General features: G+C 37.9%; 1 protein-coding gene across 5 annotated transcripts in view; it reads left to right on the forward strand.

Moving 5' to 3' along the window:
- LOC129769306 (RNA-binding protein Musashi homolog Rbp6) overlaps nt 1-23,566 on the forward strand; it is a 1,713,766-nt gene that overhangs the window by 1,584,721 nt on the left and 105,479 nt on the right. For all 5 annotated transcript variants that reach the window (XM_055771465.1, XM_055771464.1, XM_055771461.1 and 2 more), the window contains 2 exons: nt 6,984-7,066; nt 15,367-15,451. In XM_055771465.1, the coding sequence (XP_055627440.1) occupies nt 6,984-7,066; nt 15,367-15,451 (168 nt within the window). The remainder of the gene's footprint in view (nt 1-6,983; nt 7,067-15,366; nt 15,452-23,566) is intronic.

Genomic DNA, 23,566 nt, shown 5'->3' on the forward strand with positions numbered 1-23,566 from the left:
TGCGCGACTTCCATTTTCCTAAACAACAAACGCTGGCAGCGAATGCAGACTTTTTTTCCCTCTATTTTATGTTTCAGTTTTAAGTCTTCGCTGTGAGATGTGCCAGGAGGTAACCTAACTGTAAAACATTACAGCAAATTAAGTTACCCAGTTTGTGACACATACGCCCCCTCGATCGGAGGCAGCTCGTTTTCGAAGGAGTTATTCTCCCCCATATGTTCAGTTCCTTTTTTTCTCCTCAGTGCATTCATCCGTTTTGTTGGTTGGTGTCGATGAGATGGAGATGGGACTCAAAACGAGGAGAGCTACGATACTCACGAAGCATAACAGCATAATATAAATAAACACAAACTAGTAAATGCTCTATTCATGAGCTCATTTGGCGTGTGCCAGTTCGGGACCAGACTTCGAAAACTCGCTGTGGATTCCGAGACAGCCCGGCGGGCGGGTCTTCGTGTGGTGGTGAAAGCTAGGAATAATAAAGTGCAATTTCTGTGTCGTCCTGGACCGAACCGGTTCTGCAGAAAGGCGCGGCGGGAGCCGTCGTCGGAAGCTGCACGAGAAGACAAAAAAGTGACTCCACGAGCAGTTACATATTTCTCCTCACCCTCTCCCTTCAGTTTCGCCGCCATCAGCTTCGCAACCGCTGCTCTTCGTCTCTTGGTACTTTTAACTAGATTCCTTGTTCTGCATCTCCGGCTGCCACTGACTGCTGCTGCTGATGTTGCACTTTCATGAAGCTGAGCGGCACGTCGCTAGTCGAGTCATAAAATAGCATCATTATGGAGAGCACATTAGTGTCCTCATTCGTGGCGAAGGAATGTGAATGAGATACCCGGGTGTAGCGATGCTGGGAAAATTGAAACCGTTGCATCCCCTTGTTGGCTTGTTGCCCCGTTTTGGATGTGGTGTTTTGACGTTTGATTGATAAATGAACCAACCATGTATAACCAAGCATGTATATGCGCGAGCCTTTTCCACTCCAAAAATTGCCCAACTATAGCACATTACAGACACCAAAATCTGGCCGTAAGTTTTCCCTCGTTTCCCTCCCTTGCCAGCATAAAAGCAGAAACTTTGAAGCCTCCCTTTCTTGTTTTTGCGTGCTGTAACCCAGCCGCAAAAACCCGGATCTCAAGGAATTATGGATACGTGTATCAGAATCATGCATCGAAATAGTTTATCCCCAGTTCCATCTCACCGGGATTCGGGGCAAAAACCATCCGTCTGAGCTTCCCAGACTTCCCGGGCTCTCATCCTGGTTGATTTTTGTCATGAATTTTTTCCCCAAAAAAAGATGAGATGTCAGAAACTTACGACACGCAGAGTTTTGTTTCCCCGAGAAAGGATATATACTTTCCACTTTGCCTCAGTCACAGACCCACCTACGCAACCACGCCCTCGCCACAAATTTCAATTTTCCTGGGGATGTATGATGGATTCCTTTGCCTTTACGAGCCCCACGTCTGTACAATAGCAGACTGTTTTCAAGTAACTTTTGACTGAAATATATCTTCAAACTTTATCCTTCAGCGTCTAACTCCTTCTACAAACACAAACAAATACACACGCCGGGCACCGGGCGAGAGCGAGTGATTCCGGTCGGGTTGAGGTCAGCTGTGTGCAAAAACTTTGATGTTTGCAAAGAAAACACGAAACAAATTGATACGGATCACCGAACCGGGTCTAGCTGTGCCACTATCAATCTCCTTATGCTCGTCCGTCCTGGGTGAGAGCATTTTGAAGATTTCGCCCCCTCATTCCGAATCGTGGGTTATAAAATTATGAAGTTTTGCAATTGAAAGAAATTTATTCCGATCCGGTCAAGGCAATACGAATTACACAGAAAAAACTTTTCTTTTCCCTCCCAGTCAATGATCGTCTGGTAACCATTTAGTGTGGAAAGTTGGTTAGCCTCCTAAATTACGTTCGGTGCCCCGAATCCAATCAATGAACGGAGTAATTAGTTCGAGCTTACATAGTTACTGGATTAGTTCCGCTTGGGCTCCACAGGGGGGGGGGAGGGGCGACAGGGACTCCTGAATTCGTTACACCCCAATGGTTGGATAGCTGATCGGGCGTCAGTGCATTTCTCTCTTCAGCCGAAACTTTCATCGCGAGGAAAACCAAACTCTCTGACGAGCAGCAGCAGCAGCCGAGGGAAGGCAAATTTCAGGATCATTTAACTTTAACGATCCAATTTATTCTTTTCGCCAGCTGCCGATTCTTCCCAAGCAGCATAGTTGTTCGTTTGCCGAGAAAGCGGATAAAGTTGCAGCTGTTCCGCCACTGTGTGTGTGTTCAACTTGTCAGCGCCTTCCACGGAATCGGAATTCGGCATTTTCCAGAAGTCATATGAAATCCAAAGCCTAGTGAAACAATTCGACCTCGCTCGCTCTCTTGCTCGCTTGTTATGTTACGTTATGCTGCTGCGCTGCGACGAAACCTTCAAAGCATAAACTTTCACAACGTCTACATCAAAACAAAAAGAAATCTTTTTGTCCTTCCCGGCTGTTTAACGAGGATGCGGGGGGGGGGGGGGAGATATTTTTAGCGCACCTCCGCAATCTTACTCAAAAACGGAGGAAACCGTCTCCCGGTCAGAGCTGCCAGTTCATCGGAAATATATAATATCTAGATCTGTGGGTTTGTTTAATATCCATCGAAAAGGATCCACGGAGCCTTGAACAGAACTTATGAACATTAGTACAATCTCTACGGATTTATTCCAATAGCCATAGTCATATGGGTTATTATTATACCGATATCAAAAACAATTGGAAGGAATTTGAAGTTATCTTGAAAAAAAAAGCCCATCAAACAATCAATAATTATATTTATTCAATCACATACAAGTTTGAGAAGAGTAGGTAAACGACCACAGGATAGTTGAAACCAGTGTCTTAGAATATCAAAAAATATTCACGAGTAACGAATATGATTTTATTTCAGTGTGAATGACTTTTTTTTCAGCTTGAAACACACTGCCCTCATTATATTGATGACAATAACAAACGAGTTCATTTTGTTCATTTCGCTGATGGATGAACAAATTTGCTATACTGAATGAATGCGGCATTGAGTGGGGTTCATATCTTCGCTGTTATTTATACTTTGAATATCAAGAGCAACAAATTGATTCGAAACGATGTTTGTTCTGGCATTAATTTTGAGTCAAAATTCAAAAATAAAAAAAAATAGACTGGACCATTTAGAGAAAAAAAAACGCCTGAGTTCGATGAAACGATCTTTGCAGAAAATCGGGCAGGATTTTGTTTGGCGAGACAGTAACAACGGCATAAATAAAAACCAACCGCACATAGCTGCCTAATGGTAAAAGTAAACAACAGCTGATATTCATTTGGCTAAAATGAAATTCAGTTCTGGCATCTTGAATAATCAAGATGAAAATGACACTGGGTGGAAAAATGAACTTCAAAACATATTGAAGAAAAAAAAATTCATTTGCTCATATTCACTGGTTATCTGGATCTGTCATTTTGATTTTTGTTTGGAATATATAGGTTTTAAAAATTAAAAAATTTATTGATGAATATTAAATATACAAAATTTGCTCAAGTTTTGTATATTTAATATTTTTCTGGGCGTTCAGGCTTTTCTAATCTGCTGTAGGGGATATGCGGGTAAAATGATAATTACGAATAGATAGTTCTAGACCACCATATTTTTAAGGCACATGAAAATATTCGGGACACCCTGTTATGCATGAAACTGTCGAATATTGAAAATACTAAGTAAAAACAGAAATTTTCAAGATCAGCTGCAAATGAATTTTGCTTATTTGTATACCAATCGAATCGGAAATTCTATAAGATTTGTTTAATGAGCTATACATTACATTCTCGTACATACAATTCCGTGGTTACCTGTTCAAGCCGCCAATAAAAAGCGAGTGACGAAGCGAAGATAATATAAACAACAAAAATATACAAATATTGCACTATGCTATCGCAAATTTGTAGTCTCTTCCAACGTTCAAAACAGCAAACATCACAAAGTTGAAGTATGCTTCAGTTCGTCAGACTAAAACTTCTCTTTGATGAATTTCACTAGTTTGTATTGTAGTCTGATCTGTAAATGATGGAATATCTTGGTTTGAAATCCTCATCAGTGTTCACTTCAAAGACCATTGTACAATAAAACATCACGAATGTCTTAACCAGGGTTTACCTTTTTCGAAACTAAGGAATGTTTTTTATACATGTTCCTTCAACTATCGGGTCTATCCGGGTTATGTGAAATGCGTCGATTCTTTACGCAACATAGATTCTTCTGTTTCGTTAATTTCCACTGTAGTTTCCTTTCATTTTGTGCAGGAGAAGCTTTGATTGACGATTAGAATTTTCATTCGAATCATTTTTTTTTTGCTTCATTTGTCATACTGAATAACGCTCACAGCTCGATTCATCCATTTAATTCCACCAAAATGAGCTAACTCGGACCGTCTTCAAAAACTAAGGACAGGACAAAAGAAGTATAGAAGGGCACAACAGTCACGCTTACCACCACACCACCGGCGATGGAAACTGAGATCTCATGCTGGGCTACTGCACTATGTTTCACCTCGCCGTTTCCAATAGTACTTTTCGAAAGCAACAACGAAACGTAAACGTAAACGTAAGGGAGCAGCAATACATTGATTCAATTAGTTTGTTATTGAGTGAGGATTTGCAGTGAATTTGTAATTCCACGGCCCTAACCGTTTTATCAACCGATACACATCTGTGATAAGCTGAACCGAATTGCTTACATGCACAACGGTAGTTCAATACCCGAAACCATCTCGTTCGTTACCTTCTCGAGTCAATTTTACGTAAGGCTGATTCTGAACTCCACAAACATGCCGCAACCTGGTGCTCCGAATTTTTATTGCGAAGTCAACATACGAGATTACAACCTTGATGAATGCTGCGTCGAATTCTTTTTCGTTTTTCTTTCAGGCACACTTGCGCTTTGTCGTCATGTTCCGAAAGTACATCCACCTTGTCCAAAATAAACCACTTCTCTAATTACTTTTTCATTCGCCAACCTGTGTTGTTGCCGAATGAACATATTTTTATACTGACCTAAATTGTGTTGTTTTTGTGTGAGTGACACAAATCTCAAATTTCCACTCGGCTGAAATAGCGGGGTTACTACAAGCGCTTCCCCACAAAATTTTTATGCACATAGATTCAGCTTGTAGTATTAAGTATAGGTATAAATATAGGTGTTAAGTTAGGTATTAAGTTAGGTATAAAGTCGGGGAGTAGAAAAAGAAACACCACAGAGTGCAGACGTTTCATAAACAACACAGTGAAAAGATACGTAAAATATGTCCTGTTGAAAATAAGTATCCTGATCCCGTAATTTTGCATAGAAAGGGGTGACAACAATAAGTGTCCTCATACACTTCAAAATCTGAAATGTAACATTATTTGATAAACATTGAGGCAGTAACCAGTACCCGTTTGGTTATGTGGAACAAATCCCTATAACAATTTTAGTCCCGTAACTTGAACACTGTGTATTGCAAGAAATGAAAAACCCATAGTATCGATGCATTCGAATTTACACACGAAAAAAAAATGTCTGGCATCTCTGCCTACCCAGTCCATACCGCGATCGCCGGATCCATTTGGGCTCGAACCTCGCTCTAACATGACTGATTCACGCTCGACAACGACGACAACGAGGAATAAGAAAACAAGAACCCAACCAAACGCACCCCTTCGCTACTCCCGAGAATCACAGAAAGAAACAAGATTCTTCTGAAAATACATTTTATTGTTGACAAAAGCAATTTTCATATGGAACCGTCCCCTCACTCGGTCTCGTTTTTCCCGTTCAAAGTGAATACGAAAACACAGAGTGTTGTGGAAGAAAAGGCAACAACCGGTACAACATTCCCATCCAGATAAGAAATAATAGTAAAATGATTCTACAAAAGCTTTTATGGAAATTTTTCCATTCGGAAAAATGTTTGTGCACACGTTTCGTGTGTTCTGCACTGGGCTCCGCCTGTCCTCCGTCAACACCGAAGACGACTCTCTAGGCGACGGGTTACAGAGCTGCGAGAGGCCCGAAGCTACACTGGGGTGTTGGATGTGAATGTAGTTTGAAGGATATTGGTCGCTCGTTATGTGAATTTCCTATTTGTCTCCGGAACACACTTGTGTCCCCTACAACAAGTGAGCTGCAGACAGGTATTTTGTTTGAGGACAATTATGAACGAGAGAGTGATTTCTTCCTCTGTGTTTATATAAGTTTCCTGAACCCGGAATGTGCTGTATACACATTCCAGGTTCAGTACAATTGAAGATTTCTTTTCCGGATGCGGGTGTGTGGTGATGAATTGAAAACAACCGTATCTTCAAGACCATGGCCAGAAAAGAGGGCAATCGATGGGGCAATTTGAAACTCGTTCTACTTATTCCTGAAATTGTCCCCCGGAAAAGATGGACAAAGTTGAACACGCTATAAAACTTCACATGGAAGAACAACTTTCATCCTCATCCCAGCAGGAGATTCCCTCAGTGGTGTAGCAAGAAGAGGAAAGAAAAAAAACACCGACACTCTCTCATCCAACCCTCAAACTTACACCTCCAAAGTATGTGCATAAAATTACTTTTTAAGTACTTCGATAAACATCGAAATTGGCGCCACTCTCGGGGCTCACACCTCCCAAACAACCTGGTGGCAACACGATGCTTCCAAGCTCCCGGATCCAGGGAGCACAAGTTTCATCCCCCCTCCCCAGATAAAGTGATAACTACTCTCTTCCCTCCGACGTGGCAGAAGCTTCTTCCCGAGAGGTTGGGGAGCAGTTAGTTCGGGAGTGACATCATTAGCAATCATTAAAGCTGTTGTTTTTCGTAGTGGGGAGTGGTTTTGGCGTCATTTTTTAACTTGTGTGCAAATATCTAACAAAGTGTGTGAAAATTATGCAACTAATTTAAGTTTCTCTCTACTTTTTTCCGCAGGTTTTGGATTCGTCACATTTCAGAGCGAAGACGTAGTGGACAAAGTTTGCGAAATCCACTTCCACGAAATCAATAACAAAATGGTGAGTAAAATTATTGGTTTCTTTTGTCGTTTGGAATCTATCTAAAATCAAAACTGTTGTCAAACCATTTATAAGGAATCCCTTTATTTAATGTTTTTATGCGCTGTGCATAGTTTTGAATAGTTTTTATGAAATTGAACGGAGTGTTCTCATCTCGATTGGAGCATGCAAAAATGGTAAAACAAACCATACATTAGTTTTGTATTCTGAAGATGAAAGTCAATCGCACCATGTTTTCGAAAATAATTGTTTATAATGATGTCTTGTAATCATCTAATGGAAAGCGACAAGAAGAAACCCCTAAATATTTTTTGAGAGAAATAAATGCTGATCCTCTATTTTTAGATACGGGAAACAATAAAAATTAACACATTGAGCAGATTTTTATTCATATCATCATATGAAATAATGTTTTCAACATTTGTAAGATATTTTTTGGTCGTAAGTTATGCCGTAATAGCAGTTTGCATGGCACATTCGGAAATTCTGATGTTTGGAAATATACCCAGTAAATATACCGGCATTGCCGAGCACCATTACGTGTAACATTGCAACCTTCATGCGTAGTTTGTTGATTTAAATTGAAGACGTAATGGTTCGTAGACATAGTGTAAATTAAATCTGTAACAAGATTCAGTTATTAGAACCAAATAGAGTAGATTATAATTGAGCTTTAGAACTCCATAATTCGAGACGGATCATGTCAAAAACAATTTTGACATGCAATTGAAAAAAAAACGCTTCCTTCAAATGAACAATCTTTCACAATGTTTTCATTTCAAATTATTAAACATTATTTCAATATTCCTACGAAAAATTTAATCAATGTACAAAGCCGGAAAGCAGTTGTCCAAATTCCGTTTCCGCGCTACCACGTGCAGTAAAGCATAAATAAAAGCATTTCGGCAGATTATTGCTGTAAATTTGTATTTCATATACACAATACTATTCAAACATTTCTGCCAACAATTAGCATTTAAACGAGTTTTGTAGCTAAAATATTGAAATATTAGTAAATGCTAGAAAAATCGGCTACGTAGATGTCCCTTTAGAGAAATCTTTGAAAAAATTTATCCTAGTTGATTAATTATAACTCTATTTTGTTTTTATTCCAAAATATCCTCGAAAATGTGTATAAAAATATTTCAGTATTTTTATTGTTTCTCCTAGAGATAGTTACTCCTATTTTTAAGAGCACCCCTTGATGTAACCCCTTCAAGGCTTGCCTAGGAACGTGAGGTTGCTGTGTGCTATCGGGGCGTAATATTTGGTACTGAAATTAGATTCGCGCTCTCCTTTTTTTTTGTTTTTTATTCATCGGAAATCACAAAACTTCTCTAATTGGTCATTTATTAAAATATTTTGTTCATTCTCTCTTAGCAAAACTTCATCCTCAATGCTCCCAAAAACAGTTGCGTAGAATTCACCGAAATACCATTTATCCGAAACATGAATAGAATGGAATAGGAAAAAAAACAGAATATGAGTTTGTCAAATATCTCGATAACAAATAAGAGTATTTCAATACAACATGTGAGCAACAGTGAGCAACAACAAAAAATAAGTAAATTGGAAAATTGTAGTGCCGAATTTAAAAAAATATATACATGCGGAAGACTTCGCTGATTCATATAGTTATTTCCTCCTTTCCTTCCTCTGTATTGTTATTCAAGACTAAAAAACCATTAAGCAAATAATGTAGCAAATAATTCTATAGAAGAAAATAAAAATGTGAAGAAAATTGGAACGAAAATATTTCACAAGTGTCTCCCTTCTTTGAACATTAGCTGTTATTTCGCCTTCATTTGTTTCGTTCTAGATATTCAAGTTCGACTTGCCAAATGTGAATATTAAAACTCAATAATTCCAGAAAATTATTCCTTCCCTAACAAATTAGCTTCTCTTTCACATGGTTATAAACTGGTGTAAACTAGTTTAGATTTTTTTTTTGTCTCAATAATTCGTGGCGCACTTCATGTATACTTATTTTTTTCGTTTGTAACCAAAAAAGGCAGTAAGTCTTATGTTACTGAAGTATAAATAAAATAAAATGAAATAAATTTGTTATCAGGATTATTAACAAACAGTGCGATCTTTTTTCGAATTTTTCTTTCTTTGATAGTTCGGAATAATTTGACATTTGGATTAATGTACTTCCCGGATAAATGGTATTCAAGTGATTGTTTTCCTTGTGAATGCTCTAATCCCATTATGTTATGTTATCGCCGATTGACAGTATTCAAGCTATTGGACTCGTAGGCCATCTTACATTTGTCCTTCTATAGTTCAAACACTATTTTTTAAGACTAACCGACGAATGAATATCTCCAACAAACAATACAATTTGCAAACTCATTATAAGGCAAATTTTTTTTAGTATCGGGTAAATCGGATTCGGGTAACAATTCCTAAAAACTTGAAGTAATAATTGAAAAATTATACTATGCAGCACCATAATTTCATTCAAGAATATATTTATCAATATTACATCTACATCCATACCCACATCAAAAAAGTATTTCTCAAGACCAAAATACCAGATTTATCCGATTCCTGAGCTATCAACATTGATCCAGCCGAAGAATCCGCCACTTCCGTTCAATGGTCAGAGCAATCAACACCATCAATCGGAAGTCAGATCATTTGTTTTGTACGGTTTTACTATTTTACTCGATTTTTATTATTTTTTTTCATTAGCAGAATATTTTTGAACATAACATTCTAACGTATGATTTATTTGTATTTTTATCTATTACCAATCAATACTATTTTAAAATTTAAAAATGGACGATTTTGTCTTTCATCCTCCGGGAAAATCGCAGCATTAGTTGTTGATTATCGTGATTAGACGCTTATAGAAAATTAAATTGAAAAATAGATGTTATTCGTATCTATCAATGTTATAATTATAAATGGAATTAAAACAGAAGATCGAAAGAGACACAAAAAAATCACACGGCCATAGAATAGGTCTTCGGTATCCTCGTAGAACTTATTTAGCTTCAGACGTGCTTGAATTGAATTGACATAACTTTTTTTTCACCCCATTCGTTTTATTTTAATGGGCTCATTTAGCAATTCAGCTGTAACAGAGACGAATTTATTCGTGTTTATTTTTATCTAACGATAATTTTGTTGCATATCACACAGTAGACATTTTTGGCATAAGAGTGTTCCTTTCCTATCGATTCACATTATTAATTGACTTAACTTGGCTCATATGTTTTTCTCTCCATGAATAATTTCAGTTACTTGATGAAATACACATCCAAACTAGCGCTGGCAGAAAAGATATCGGTCTTGGCAGAAGAGATAATTTTTCTTGTGGTCCTCATGGAGCCTAATCGACACACAAAAAGCGGATTACCACAAACGATTATTTTCATTATATAAAATTAGTTATATCTCAAGAATGGTTAGTCAAAGGATAAAATATTAAACAGAGTCAGCCAGTTTTCCATGTAAAATTGAACGTAAATTCCATTTTGCATATTTCTTTTTTCTTAAATGGTTATGATTTACCAAAGTATTTAAATTTTATATATTTCTTTAATCATATTGTTTTCAGTTATAATCATTTATGATATTAAATTTAATTTTTGAATAAGATTGTTCAATGGTGTATTCTAAGTTTCATCTTTTCTTAAAAGTTCATTGATTTTCCAACAGCTCTTCGGAAAATATGATAATGAAAATTGTGATTTCGTGTAGTTCCCTTCATATGTACAAAGTTTTTAAAAACAGACAACGGCTGTTTAATTCTGCGTAGAATTGCTCAATTTTAAAAACCGCTACAACGTATTGACATGCAGTTTTTTATTCTTTCATTTTGTTGGTGTTCGATTGCTCGAGTGCAAACGCATATCGAGTCCACGCTGCACTATTATAAAAACCTTCTGCACCGATGCAAATTCCTATGCCAGCATTATTGTCAATGCGAAATTGGTCGAATCAACCAATGAACTTTTGATATATTCACCTATTCGCCAGATAAGACACCCTTCAACTTTCATCTGTTCCCAGCACTCGAGAAAATTAACGTAGAATGCTTTTTCATCGACGAAAATATTTGCAGCGGTATGCTACTTCTCTCAGACACCTCCACTAGACCAGAATCGGAAGAAAAAACATGAAAATAGGATGTGCTTACTGGCATACACTCCTCCAGTTTTCAGTAACATTTGAAAAATCTTGAAAACTCAAAATGATAACAATGAATTACAATTTAAGAATCATTAATCAATGTTCATGAGTTATTCCATTAAAGTTTTTGATTCAAAGAAAACTCATATTTCTCATTCTTGAAGTCATTTATATGACATTTAGTTGATTTTGAAAATGGCCTAAGTCAATCAAAACTTTGAAAACTACATTCTCGTATGAAATTCGTAATAAATTTTCATTAATCAAGACTGATAAAATTCTGAATAAAAGGTGGCAAAATATCAAAATATTTTTTTAATAATGAGTTGCATCATTGAATATCTCAAAACAAGAAATATATGACTTGGACCACTTTCAAAATTAGGGCCATATTCAACCGATAATGGGCCTTATTCCCGAATACACTACACGTGAAAACAATGTGGAGTGAGTACAACCTTATTCCGGATTGCACGCCACTGTAAACATTTGGTTGAATTCATTATGAATACACCAAGTTCATCCACCGATGTTATTCTGGTTTACACTTCACGCTCTCGCTTGGGTAAACAGAGCGATTCCCCGTGCTCATCATAATCATACACTCTCCTCATATATATCTCATATAAAAAGAGCAAACGTTTTCATCACTCGGGTTTTGTTTATTAACCTTTTGTGACCGAAATAGAATTGAAATAAAGGTTGTAATTTGAGTAATTCGTATTTTATAAAGGAAAAAGTTCAAATAATACAACTCTAGTGTTCGAAATAATTAAAACCTAACATTTGGCGAGAAGTAAAATTGAATTACAATTAAGGTTAGAGGAGTTTTGAAGTCAATAAGACTAAAATTTCTGAAAATACCAAAACTAATTCCTGCAAATCTACCGAATTGTTGTGCTTTCGCATTAATTGATGAAAAAATGTAGTTCTTTCATTTAATTTAATTAGAACTATCTAAACTATAGTCAACTGATCCTGCATCGATTGGGTCTGATCCACGGCTACAAATTAGGAAAAATACACAATCATTACTACAAATAGTTACGCCAGACTACTCAATTCTCACCATTATCCTCTCCCAGGACCAGCGTGTAATTACTTCTCAGCCAAACACAATCGGGAAATATCACGAAGCTGACGAAACCCTGGCGGCATTAGGTGAGGCCTGCTCTATGCCCCGTTGCAATATTGACTTGACGCGCAGCCTCAGTGGATACGGAACCTCTGTCGTGACGAATCCGGAAAACATCCAATTGATCGAACCACCGATCACAATCTGCAAAGCGTTTATGAAGTTGTCCTTGACCAAATCCAATAGCTTAAAAATGAATCTAGGACTCGACAGGGTTCGTTTTTGTGTTTCGAAGTACCCAGATTCCTTATTATTGAAGTAATGTCTTCAAATTCTCCCGCAGCAGACGAGGACGAATCATTTCTATCCAATATGTATCAATATTAATTAGAGAACATAAATTGAATTGATTTTCAAGAATATTACTTACCTGTCCCGAATTCGGGTTAATTCGACCTTCTTCTGTGAAGAAATCAATATCGGAAAGTAGTGACGTTCAACTCGATTATCAACTCGGTAATTAGACTAATAATGTTATATTTACATTTTCTTCGCGGTTGCCAGTAATGACAATCGTAAAAGTTACTAACACCGCGAAGTAAAATGAATCATTCGTTGGTAGGGATGTGTATTGCATCTGACATTCATTTTACAAACGATTGGTAATATTTACAGAAAATATGTACATTCTACCAAGGTGCTCGTATAAATGTATAACAGGTGAAGCAACATCATCACTTCAATGAGAAGGGGATAGGGGATAGAGTAGTTGATGAACTGGATGAGAATGAAATTCTACAAAATCATCCCGTCTTTTTCACATAAATTCGCGAAAGCCGAACAAAGTAGGCATCGTTCGAATAAGCGTCGCAGCAGTTTGTAGAGAGCCGCCGGCAGCGTTCTGATGCTGTTTGTAAACAATACCGACAGCAATTCCAATATGGCTGAAAGTGCATTTCATATGATTGTTTCACTTGGTATATATAGAGGCGCCTTGCATTCTACTAATGTTTGAATTACAAAAGATTTGTAGGCTTTTTTTTTAGTAATCCATTTTCTGGGTGTATCGACACAACTCGAGGATAAACAAAACAAAATACAACTGACGTTTCTCTTAGAAACGACATTGGAAATGAACACACGGTCATTTTGGTATCCACTCCACTTAATACACGAAGTTTATTTTCACACTTCACGAAACGGGAATAAGTACAACAAAGTGAAGTGAGATGTAAGCGTAGTGGCAACGTAAGTGTACGTGGATACGGGAATAAGGCCCAATTACTGAAGACCAGTTTCATGGAGGCTTGCGATACTTTGATAACACTTCAAATAGTGACGATAGTCCCAGAGAAAAAAAAACCCTCAGATATTTCACCTTGAATCAGAAAATATGTGGAAAAATATTTCAAAGGGTTTGGAATTCTTTCGAATTCGAATTGAAATTATCCAGTCTCGTTTTATTCTCTAATTAACTTGACACTCAGCCGATGGTCTTGAGAAATTTGTGCCTCTAAAAACCTATACTCTCGATAGGCCTACTCTTCCATAACACTTTAATGAAAAAAAAACTTGTTTCTGAAGAAAAGATGAAGAGATCATGATTAATTTGAGGGTGCGATGTCGTAAAGCATATTTCTCCATCGCAAATGTAGGCAAACCTGAGAACATAACTCAATAAATGCTCAGTTCTTTAAAATGTCAAATTTCTATGTCAAACATTATTTGTACGTTAAAAAACATATTTACTTTATTTCATTTCATACATAAATCAGTTTTAGTGACGTGTCTTCTAAAACGATTTCCACGTTGCTACAATGGCGTTTGTTCTGCGGACAAATGTTGATTTTGGAAGATTTCTGATAGTGAAGCTTCCATAATTATTTTGTTGGAACTCACCGCGTTTCATACAAATTATTCTCAATATCCATTCTCGGGGAAAACTTGTATGAAATAGAACACTGCGATCACTAAGTTGTTCTAGAAGCACACCTATGCCACTTATTTTTTATCATTTTCGTTTATTTGATTGTAGACTCATTAACATTTTCAACTGTAATAAATCGTGTACAGATTCAATCGTGTACATGTTCATTCCATCGATACACATGTTAAATTACACTGGAGGGAAAACATGGTCTTTCATAGAAAATTTTAAAAGGTTCTGAATTTAATTTTTTTATTTTTTTCAAAGAATAACAATATCAAAATCAATAAAAAGATAAAAAAGCAAATAAATTTATATTCAGTTCACTCTAAAAATTGGTGACGTAATTAGCTCTTAGCAAGGAGTGTTTTCTGTGGTCAGCCACTATTTTCAGTTTTATCGAAAATTACATCAAAGACACAAAAGCCCAAGAAACAGTTTCAGTCATCTTCCTTAATTTACAGTTCTTTATTCAGTCATTTTTGAGCTCCAATTCAACATTATCATTTAGTTTCTCGAATCTTTAAACATGCATAAACTAAACAGTGCAGAGACTTGACAATCTGACAGAGACTGCTCACGTCCCAAATCATTCCAATTCTTCTCCACAAACATTTCCATGCATTTATTTATTGTTCGCGTTTGCAAACGAATGAAAAAATTAAATCAATTGCATTTTATCTAGTCTCGTTTTATTCTCCAATTGACTTGACACTCAGTCGACGGTCCTGAGAAATTTGTGCCTCTAAAAACCTATCCTCTCGATAGGCCTACTCTTCCCTAACACTTTAATGAAAAAAAACCTGTTTCTGAAGCAAAGATGAAGAGATTATGATGAATTTGAGGGTGCGATGTCGTAAAGCATTTTTCTCCATCGCAAATGTAGGCAAATCTGAGAACATAACTCAATAAATGCTCAGTGCTTTAAAATGTCAAATTTCTATGTCAAATATCTAAGTCAAATTTCAAAAAAAAAAGTCAAATCTGAATATTGCTGGGTCTCCAAAGTGATTGACTTCGATTTCTGAAAATAAATTTCCGGGAGGTTTAGATCCGATAATTGCCAATTTGTAATTAGTTTTCACTAGAATATGTTCATCGAATTTAGTTGAAAATTCATTGTATTGTTTACAATTCCTCTCTCTCTCCCCACAGGTCGAATGTAAAAAAGCCCAGCCCAAAGAAGTGATGCTTCCAGCGAACCTGGCGAAAACGCGCACCGCTGGACGTGGGACATACGGTGAGTTGGTAGTATATAGTGGTGCCGGTCCGTCCGCTGCGGCCACTGCTGCTAGCGCCCTGTCCACCGGAGGTGTCACTGGCATCGGGGCGGGTCCGTCGGGTGCGTCCGCCGTCGCCGCACATGGAGCTGCCGCCGCGGCCGCAGCAGCTTCGTTACGCTATGCTCCTTATCAATTGCCCGCTACGATCACGAGTCAGCAGGCAGCGGCCGCTGCTGCCGCTGCCGCCGCCGCAGCCTCAACCACCACCCACATTTTGCCCTTCTCCGCGGCCGCCGGATCACCCTCGCTGATCCAGTACGCGGCCCAAAATGCCCACTCCTCGCTGCTGGATCTGACCTACAAGCGGCTGATTGCGGCCAACGCAGCCGCAGCTTCCCTCCGGCCCCACCACCCAGTCATGCACAACCAACCCCGGGCTACGGCCACTCTCACCTATCCCATCGCGGACTTGCTGGGAGCTCAAGGACTTGATCTGTCCGCTCTCTATCCGCTGCAGGCGGCCGCTCTCGGTCTCTGACCACCAACCACCACCATCATTCAGGTTCAGCGGCCCCAGTAAACGTCGCCTCGGTGGCCATAAACTAGTTCCACTTAGATCAGAGTCCCTAGTTTACAGTAGATAGTGTTGTTGAGTTTTTCTTTTCTCGAGAGTAATTTCTTACGTTGTAATTACGGAGCACAGAACCAATTTATTGAACAAATCTTGTAACTGGAAAGACTGCAACGCCAAGTAGTTTTGAGATAAAAAAAAGGATGAGTATACAATGTAGATTTTATCCCGATACAAAAATAGATGAATGCTGACAACCGCATTACAAAAAAAAAACCTATCGGAAGAGTAGCAGTAGTCCCATTTTGTCCTCTGACATTAACTATTGGTAGTACAGTTTTATAACATTTTTACAACAGTATTAGCTTTCGCAGTTAATGCGTAGGATAGAAAGAACGCTGTTTACAATGTGCTGTGTTTCGAAAAGTACTTTCCCACAAGAAAAGAAAAGCGGAATCAGGTCGAATTCAATGATCCTTATCTTCCCCCCTCAACGTCTGACGGTTGCCGTCGCTGATGAATCGGTGAAGTGGAAAACTTTTTTAATCATTTTTCCCATCCCCTTTGCTCTCCCACACAATGGCTGAGATACTTCTGCATAAACCACCAATTGGTAGTCCTTCAATTTTCTTATTTTTCCCCTCTCCCTATCGGACACAGAGGTCTCGATCCCTGCTCTCCCCCCTGGTTAATCATTTGTCCCCTGCGATCCTGCTGGACCATCATCATCTTCGTACGACTTCGGCAGCAGTCAGTTTGAGAGCACTGAAAGATAAACAGCTTCTGCAATAAAAATCAACGAAATGCGGGTAAAGTTTTCGCCGCCCCGAAGGCATCACCATCACCCGACCGTCGTATTCCTGGTGAAATGTATTAAATTTCCCCTCGCATCCACCCACGCACTCCCTCACTCTCAGCATCTCCGAGGGCGGGCAAAACTGTGGCTGGTGGTTGATGTCACAAAGGTTGGCGCTAAGACGAAAGTAAAACAGAATTAGCGACACACAATCTGTGCCGCTAAGAAAAGTTCCTTTCGGCAAGAAAGAGAGACGCAAAACAGCGGAAAGCAATAAAAATAAAAACAAAAAGTATAGCACATTAGCCAAATAAACCCAAACCAGTCGAATAGGGCGCAGTAAAATGCGTTTCCGAAAGAAAAACACACACAAATTAACTAATTAAATTTTATTGATTTAGAGGAAGATTTATCTTTGGCTGATCTTTTCGCCTCCGCTCGATGGGGTGGGGTGGGAGGATGAAGTGGTGTCGACGGAGTGACGTGTCCACCCGCCATCAGCCATCAATCGACGCGGATGGTGGGTGGATGTGTACAAGCACCCCCACCCTACCCCATGCCGGAGAGGGAAGATTGGCGGAAAGAACCAGCACTAATATCATTCAGTGTCTCATTACTGTGGACGATTTCCAAAAAAAAAAAGGAACAAGCGAAAGAAGTTGGAGATTAGGACAGCAGCACAAACACACGCACGCACAATTATGCGATTCTGCGGAGGCGAGAAGGCGAACAGATAGCACACAAAGCGCGACGAGCATAAAGCAGTAGCAGCATAAAAACCGTGCGCTACGAGCGAGTGTGCAAATACATAAATTAAAAAAAAAGATTAAAGAAAAATAAAACCAACACAAGTTTCGCACTGGCGAAACATAGCGTTTTGCGCGAAGCTTTGAGCGCGAAGCAGACTAAGTAAGCAACTGTTATGTTTTCTACGAGTTTTCCTCTCGCTTTTCCGTTTTGTTTGCTCTGTTGTTGGCACAGAAAGTCAATATTATAAATGTATAAAAACAAAATAACGGTAGTTGTGCGAGAGAGACGTGTAGCTGTGCGAAAAATCTGTAAGATCAGAAAACGGACAAACGGTGGCACAGGAATTGACGGTGCTCTGAACGATCACGGCATCATATCTAATCTGTATCATAATGTGTTAGTATTAAGCATAGCGTACGAATCTCAAAACATATTGAAGCTGAAATGAGGAAATGCGACTTCATTTGGGAGTGGAATCAAATTCAAGGAACCTTCCATCGTCTGAAAAGGTATGCGACCGTAATGAGCGAGTGGATGAATGAATGTTCGACGCATAAGTGATTACAGACTCTGTTAGTCCCATTTACTACACAAATCCGCGATTTGATATTGCATTTCATTTTTCCGTTTCTGAACATTATTGTCACTCGGTATACTCAAACCTGTTGTATTTTGAGCGTGAAATTCGCAAAAAAATGGCATCCATTGGCTCGAGTAATTCCACAAGTAGTGAATGCAGTTTTTTTGTGTATTCCGGTGGGTAAAAAGTTTGAAACCGTAAGCACCGAAGTTACACGCTAAGTAAAAGCGAAGTAACTTTCCCGGGGAGCGCAAAGCTGGCAGAAATTTTTCCCGTTCCCAAGTAGTCCATTACTTGCCAGTTCTAACGCGGGGCCGTTTTGTTTTAATCACTTTTTCGAGATTTTAAAAGCTTCCTCCACCTTCGTCAGACCCCCCTCCACCCACCGTGAAACAGAACAGGAACTGGGCAGGAAGTGGACTGCTTCGAGCTTGTTAGAACTTTCCCCTAGAGTAGGTGGAGCCGCGCTATTGGCGGTTGAAAAGTAACGAAACAAGTAATTATAACTATTCTTCGACAAGTGGTGCGGAAAAGGGATTTGTTCCGCGTGGACAGGAAAAACATGGAAACGGGTTCTTTTTTGTTTTTACTTTTTTACCCTCCATAAGTTAGCTGGGATTCGAGGTGTAACCACTGATGGGTTAGTGGATTGACATATTGTGGCAGAGGAAATGGTGGTGGTATTTTACCGTAAATATACATCTGTGAAAGCGGTGATTACACTATCAATCATTCCTGGTAAGATTCTCAAATTGGTCCACAACATTATTTGATTTTACTCCTCTAATCAATAACCTCGAAAACAAATTAATAATATCCTTGTTTGTCCTTTTTGAGAGATTAGTTTCAACTTGACTAATTTCAGCAATTCCATAATAAAAATGTCATTTAGCTCCGATTTTGCTATATTTTTTCGGCCATTCGGTCAATTTTGAACCCGTGTTTTTATTCAATCTTAAGTCGACAATCCTTCATGAAGATAGTCTGAAAACGCGTTGGTATGAATGTATTAACGGTTAACGTATTTAGGTTAACTTACTAATATTAATACAAAACTGCACTCTAAATGTCTACATTCAGTCGTACCTTCGTATTTTAGATTTTTTGTGTTTTTTGAGATATCGAGACCAAAGAGAATTATGCCATTTATTCAATTTTCAGAAATCCCATACTTTCTATATAAAATATTAAATATTCAGAAAGTAGTTTTTTTGTGTTTCTGAGATATATTATGTCTTCTGCTAATTTATCGAATAATTTTCCATTTTCCAAAACATTGCTTTGAATCATCTAACCTAATTCGATGGATCGAGCTTCTAGAAAAAACGTTAACAGTTTTTTCACTGTTGATAAAAAATTTAGAAAAACGTTTGTGCACAATGGTCCAAGAGATGCATTTAAGTGGAAATTAGCATTCAGAGCTCGACAGTTATACTCTAGACAAAAACTGTCTTCGACAAAGTAGCTCATTTTTATATTATCAAAAATAGGGTGACCAAAATTGTCGTTGAAATAAAAAATATAACTTTCTTATCGTTATAGATAGAGGTAAACATGGTTCGACAATGTTGTAATACCAGTTATTTGAGATATCTTTGTAGAACAAAGTTTGTTTTCTATCGCTTGAAATAACCAGTATAGCGCCTTTTTTCTAAGTTGCGTTAAGGTCATTAAAAAAGGTCATTAAAAAAAACTGTTTTTGCTCCAACATTTATATTTCAAATTCTACATACATACTGCCTTGGAAAGACTTTTACAGCGTACTAATACATACATTTTGCGATGCAGAACTTGTCAACATCTCAACTTCACTCAAAGTTATTGATATTTCTTCCGAAAAAATACGCTCTCTGCAATTGTTTGTCATTCTTTCTGGGGCAAACATAAACAAAGTTTATTGATGGCATTTGAAAGAGCATATTTCACTCTAAAGGGTGTGTCACATCAAATTGCATCACGGAAAAAACGCTGTAGAAATTCGCCCAGTAGACCGATCCTTTTGAAAATTTTAGACAGTAAAATAAAAACTATTAAACAACTTTTGGCATTTTCTTTTTATTCATACTTCGAGCCCAAGCCCGTATGTTCGCACCTTTCTCTTTACCCCGTCCATAAGGTTCTGTACAACGTCAGGTTGTAGTTTTTTTTTTTGAACAGAAATCCATTTTCTCTTGAAGTCCGCCTCCGATTTGACAACTTTTGGGTTCTTCCGGAGGGCCTGCTTCATAATCGCCCAATATTTCTCTATTGGGCGAAGCTCCGGCGCGTTGGGCGGGTTCATTTCCTTTGGCACGAAGGTGACCCCGTTGGTTTCGTACCACTCCAACACGTCCTTTGAATAGTGGCACGAAGCGAGATCCGGCCAGAAGATGGTCGGGCCCTCGTGCTGCTTCAATAGTGGTAGTAAGCGCTTCTGTAGGCACTCCTTAAGGTAAACCTGCCCGCTTACCGTGCCGGTCATCACGAAGGGGGCGCTCCGCTTTCCGCAAGAGCAGATCGCTTGCCACACCATGTACTTTTTGGCAAACTTGGATAGTTTCTGCTTGCGAATCTCCTCCGGAACGCTGAATTTGTCCTCTGCGGAGAAGAACAACAGGCCCGGCCGCTGACGAAAGTCCGCTTTGACGTAGGTTTCGTCGTCCATTACCAGGCAATGCGGCTTCGTCAGCATTTCGGTGTACAGCTTCCGGTCTCGCGTCTTCCCCACCATGTTTTGCCTTTCGTCGCGGTTAGGAGCCTTCTGAACCTTGTATGTACGCAGGCCCTCCCGCTGCTTGGTCCGCAGGACGAATGAACTTGACAAATTCAACTTATTGGCGACATCCCGGACCGAACTTCTCGGATCACGTCTAAACTGCTTAACTACGCGCTTGTGATCTTTTTCACTGACGGAGCATCCATTATTGCCGTTCTTCACCTTCCGGTCGATGGTTAGGTTCTCGAAGTATCGTTTTAGTACTCTGCTGACCGTGGATTGGACGATTCCCAGCATCTTACCGATGTCCCGATGTGACAACTCCGGATTCTCGAAATGAGTGCACAGGATTAATTCACGACGCTCTTTTTCGTTCGACGACATTTTTCAAAATTTACGTAAAAATGACAGTGAAGCATGGCAAACGTGATCTATACACTCTTATCTGATTATAAGCGAAAGCTGAAGATATAATTCCTAAAAATTAAATTTCTACTTCTTTTTTTCCGTGATGCAATTTGATGTGACACACCCTTTATATAATGTGTGATTTTCACAATTATGTGATTTTTCGTGTTTGAGTAAAATAAAATTGAAAACATGAGCTTTTTGGTCAAAAAATATCAATAACTATGAGTAGGATTAAGATATTGACAAGTTGTTGGTCTTGATAAACTCTGAAAGTCGTACGAAGACAATTTTGATGTGGAATTTGAAATTTAAAAGTTAGAGCAAAAAAAACGCTTTTTCATGGTCACCCTAATGCATCTTAGGAAAACGTCGCTACATCGGTTATTTCAAGAGACAGAAAAAAACTTTGTTCTACAAAGATGTCTCAAATGACTGGTACTACAACATTGTCGAACTATATTTATCTCTATCTATAAAGATTATAAAGTTACATTCTTTTATTTCATCGGCAATTCTGGTCACCCTATTTTTGATAACATGAAAATAAGCGCTCTAACATATGTAACAACTTTGTCGAAGACAGTTTTTGTCTAAAGAATAAATATCTCCCTCAAAATTGTTTTTGACTAAGTTTCATTATGGTAACCATTAAAAACCCGTTTTTTTTACTCTGACTTTTAAATTTCAAATTCTACATCAAAATTGTCTGGGTACGACTTTTAGAGCTTATCAATACCAACACTTTGCGATGCAGAATTTGTCAATATCTTAATCCTGCTCAAAGCTATTGTTGAGTTTTCACCTAAAAACTCATGATTTCAATTTCAATTTACTCAAATACAAAAAATAACATGTCTTTGAAAATCACATATTATGTAGAGTGACATTTGTTCTCTCAAATTCCGTCAGTAAACATTTATTATGTTTGCCCCAGAAAGAATGGCAAGCAATTGAAGAGAGCGTATGTTTTGGAAAGAAATAACAATAACTTTGAATTGAGTGGAGATATTGACAAGTTCTGCATCGCAAAATGTTTGTATTAGTAAGCTCTAAAAGTCTTTCCAAGACAGTTTGTATTTGGAATTTGAAATATAAATGTTAGAGCAAAAAACAGTTTTTTAGATGGTGACCCTAACGCAACTTGGAAAAAAGGCGCTATACCGGTTATTTCAAGAGATAGAAAAAAAAACTTTGTTCTACAAAGATGTCTCAAATAACTGGGACTACAACATTGTCGAACCATGTTTACCTTTATTTATAAATATAAGAAAGTTATATTTTCTATTTCAACGACAATTTTGGTTACCCTATTTTTGATAACATGAAAATGAACGCTCTATTATATGTAACAACTTTGTCGAAGACAGTTTTTGTCTAGAGAATAACTGTCGAGCTCTAAATGCTAATTTCCACTTAAATACATCTCCTGGACCATTGTGCAATGGCAGGAATAATCAGTTCACCTAATTTTACAAAAAAAAACAAAAAAAAAACACTTGAAATGTTGACGTTGAAAAATACATCTCCTAAAAAAATGAATGTTCTTATTTACCAAAATGTTATCCGAAATGTTTTTTTTCAATTTTGTTTTCATGGAAATTTGTTTTTATTGGAAATTGATTGTAAGAAAAGTTGTTCGACTAACGTTGAGTAATACGACAAAATCAATGAACATGACGCGTATAAGTGTAAGCTTACGCAAAGTGGAAATGCCTATGTGCTACCAGATATTTAATCGGCAATATTTTTCACCAGTAGCCATGAACATCATCTTTGCTCTCAATTGTAGACAAATCAATGAATTTATCGTCCACGCTTTCGAGTGAATTGTGGATTGCCTGATGAGAAAACATAATTATTTACGTAACATAATACATAATAGGATAATTGTTTAGTTTCTACATTCAAATTTTGTCATTTTTCCTCCGTAAAGTTAAAGTAAATAAATCTGCTGAGTCTAGATCAGAGATTCACAAAGTGGTCGATAATGATTTCCCAGGAGTCGAAAATAAACGAAAACAGATATTGGGAGTGAATGAGGTCTGAAAATCGATCCCGATTGCCCTTATTAATTCAAATTCTTATTCGAAACATCCAAGATACTGTGTAAATTATAAAATACGGTATTGCTATAAGAGTGATTAATACTTTAGTAGAATGTACTATTGTTGTACTTTTCAAAAACTGCTGTCACTAGTTCTCGATATTGACTGAATGTCTATTTGTTTTGTTGAAATTTGATTAGAAAATGATGCCAAGTTTACTCACTTAATCAAAGTTCTCAAATTAGTAATTATTTCTTAAGAATATGAAAAATCTAGAGATATAA

The sequence above is a fragment of the Toxorhynchites rutilus genome, chromosome 2 (genome assembly GCF_029784135.1).
Source record: "Toxorhynchites rutilus septentrionalis strain SRP chromosome 2, ASM2978413v1, whole genome shotgun sequence".
Classification (NCBI taxonomy): Eukaryota; Metazoa; Arthropoda; class Insecta; order Diptera; family Culicidae; genus Toxorhynchites; species Toxorhynchites rutilus.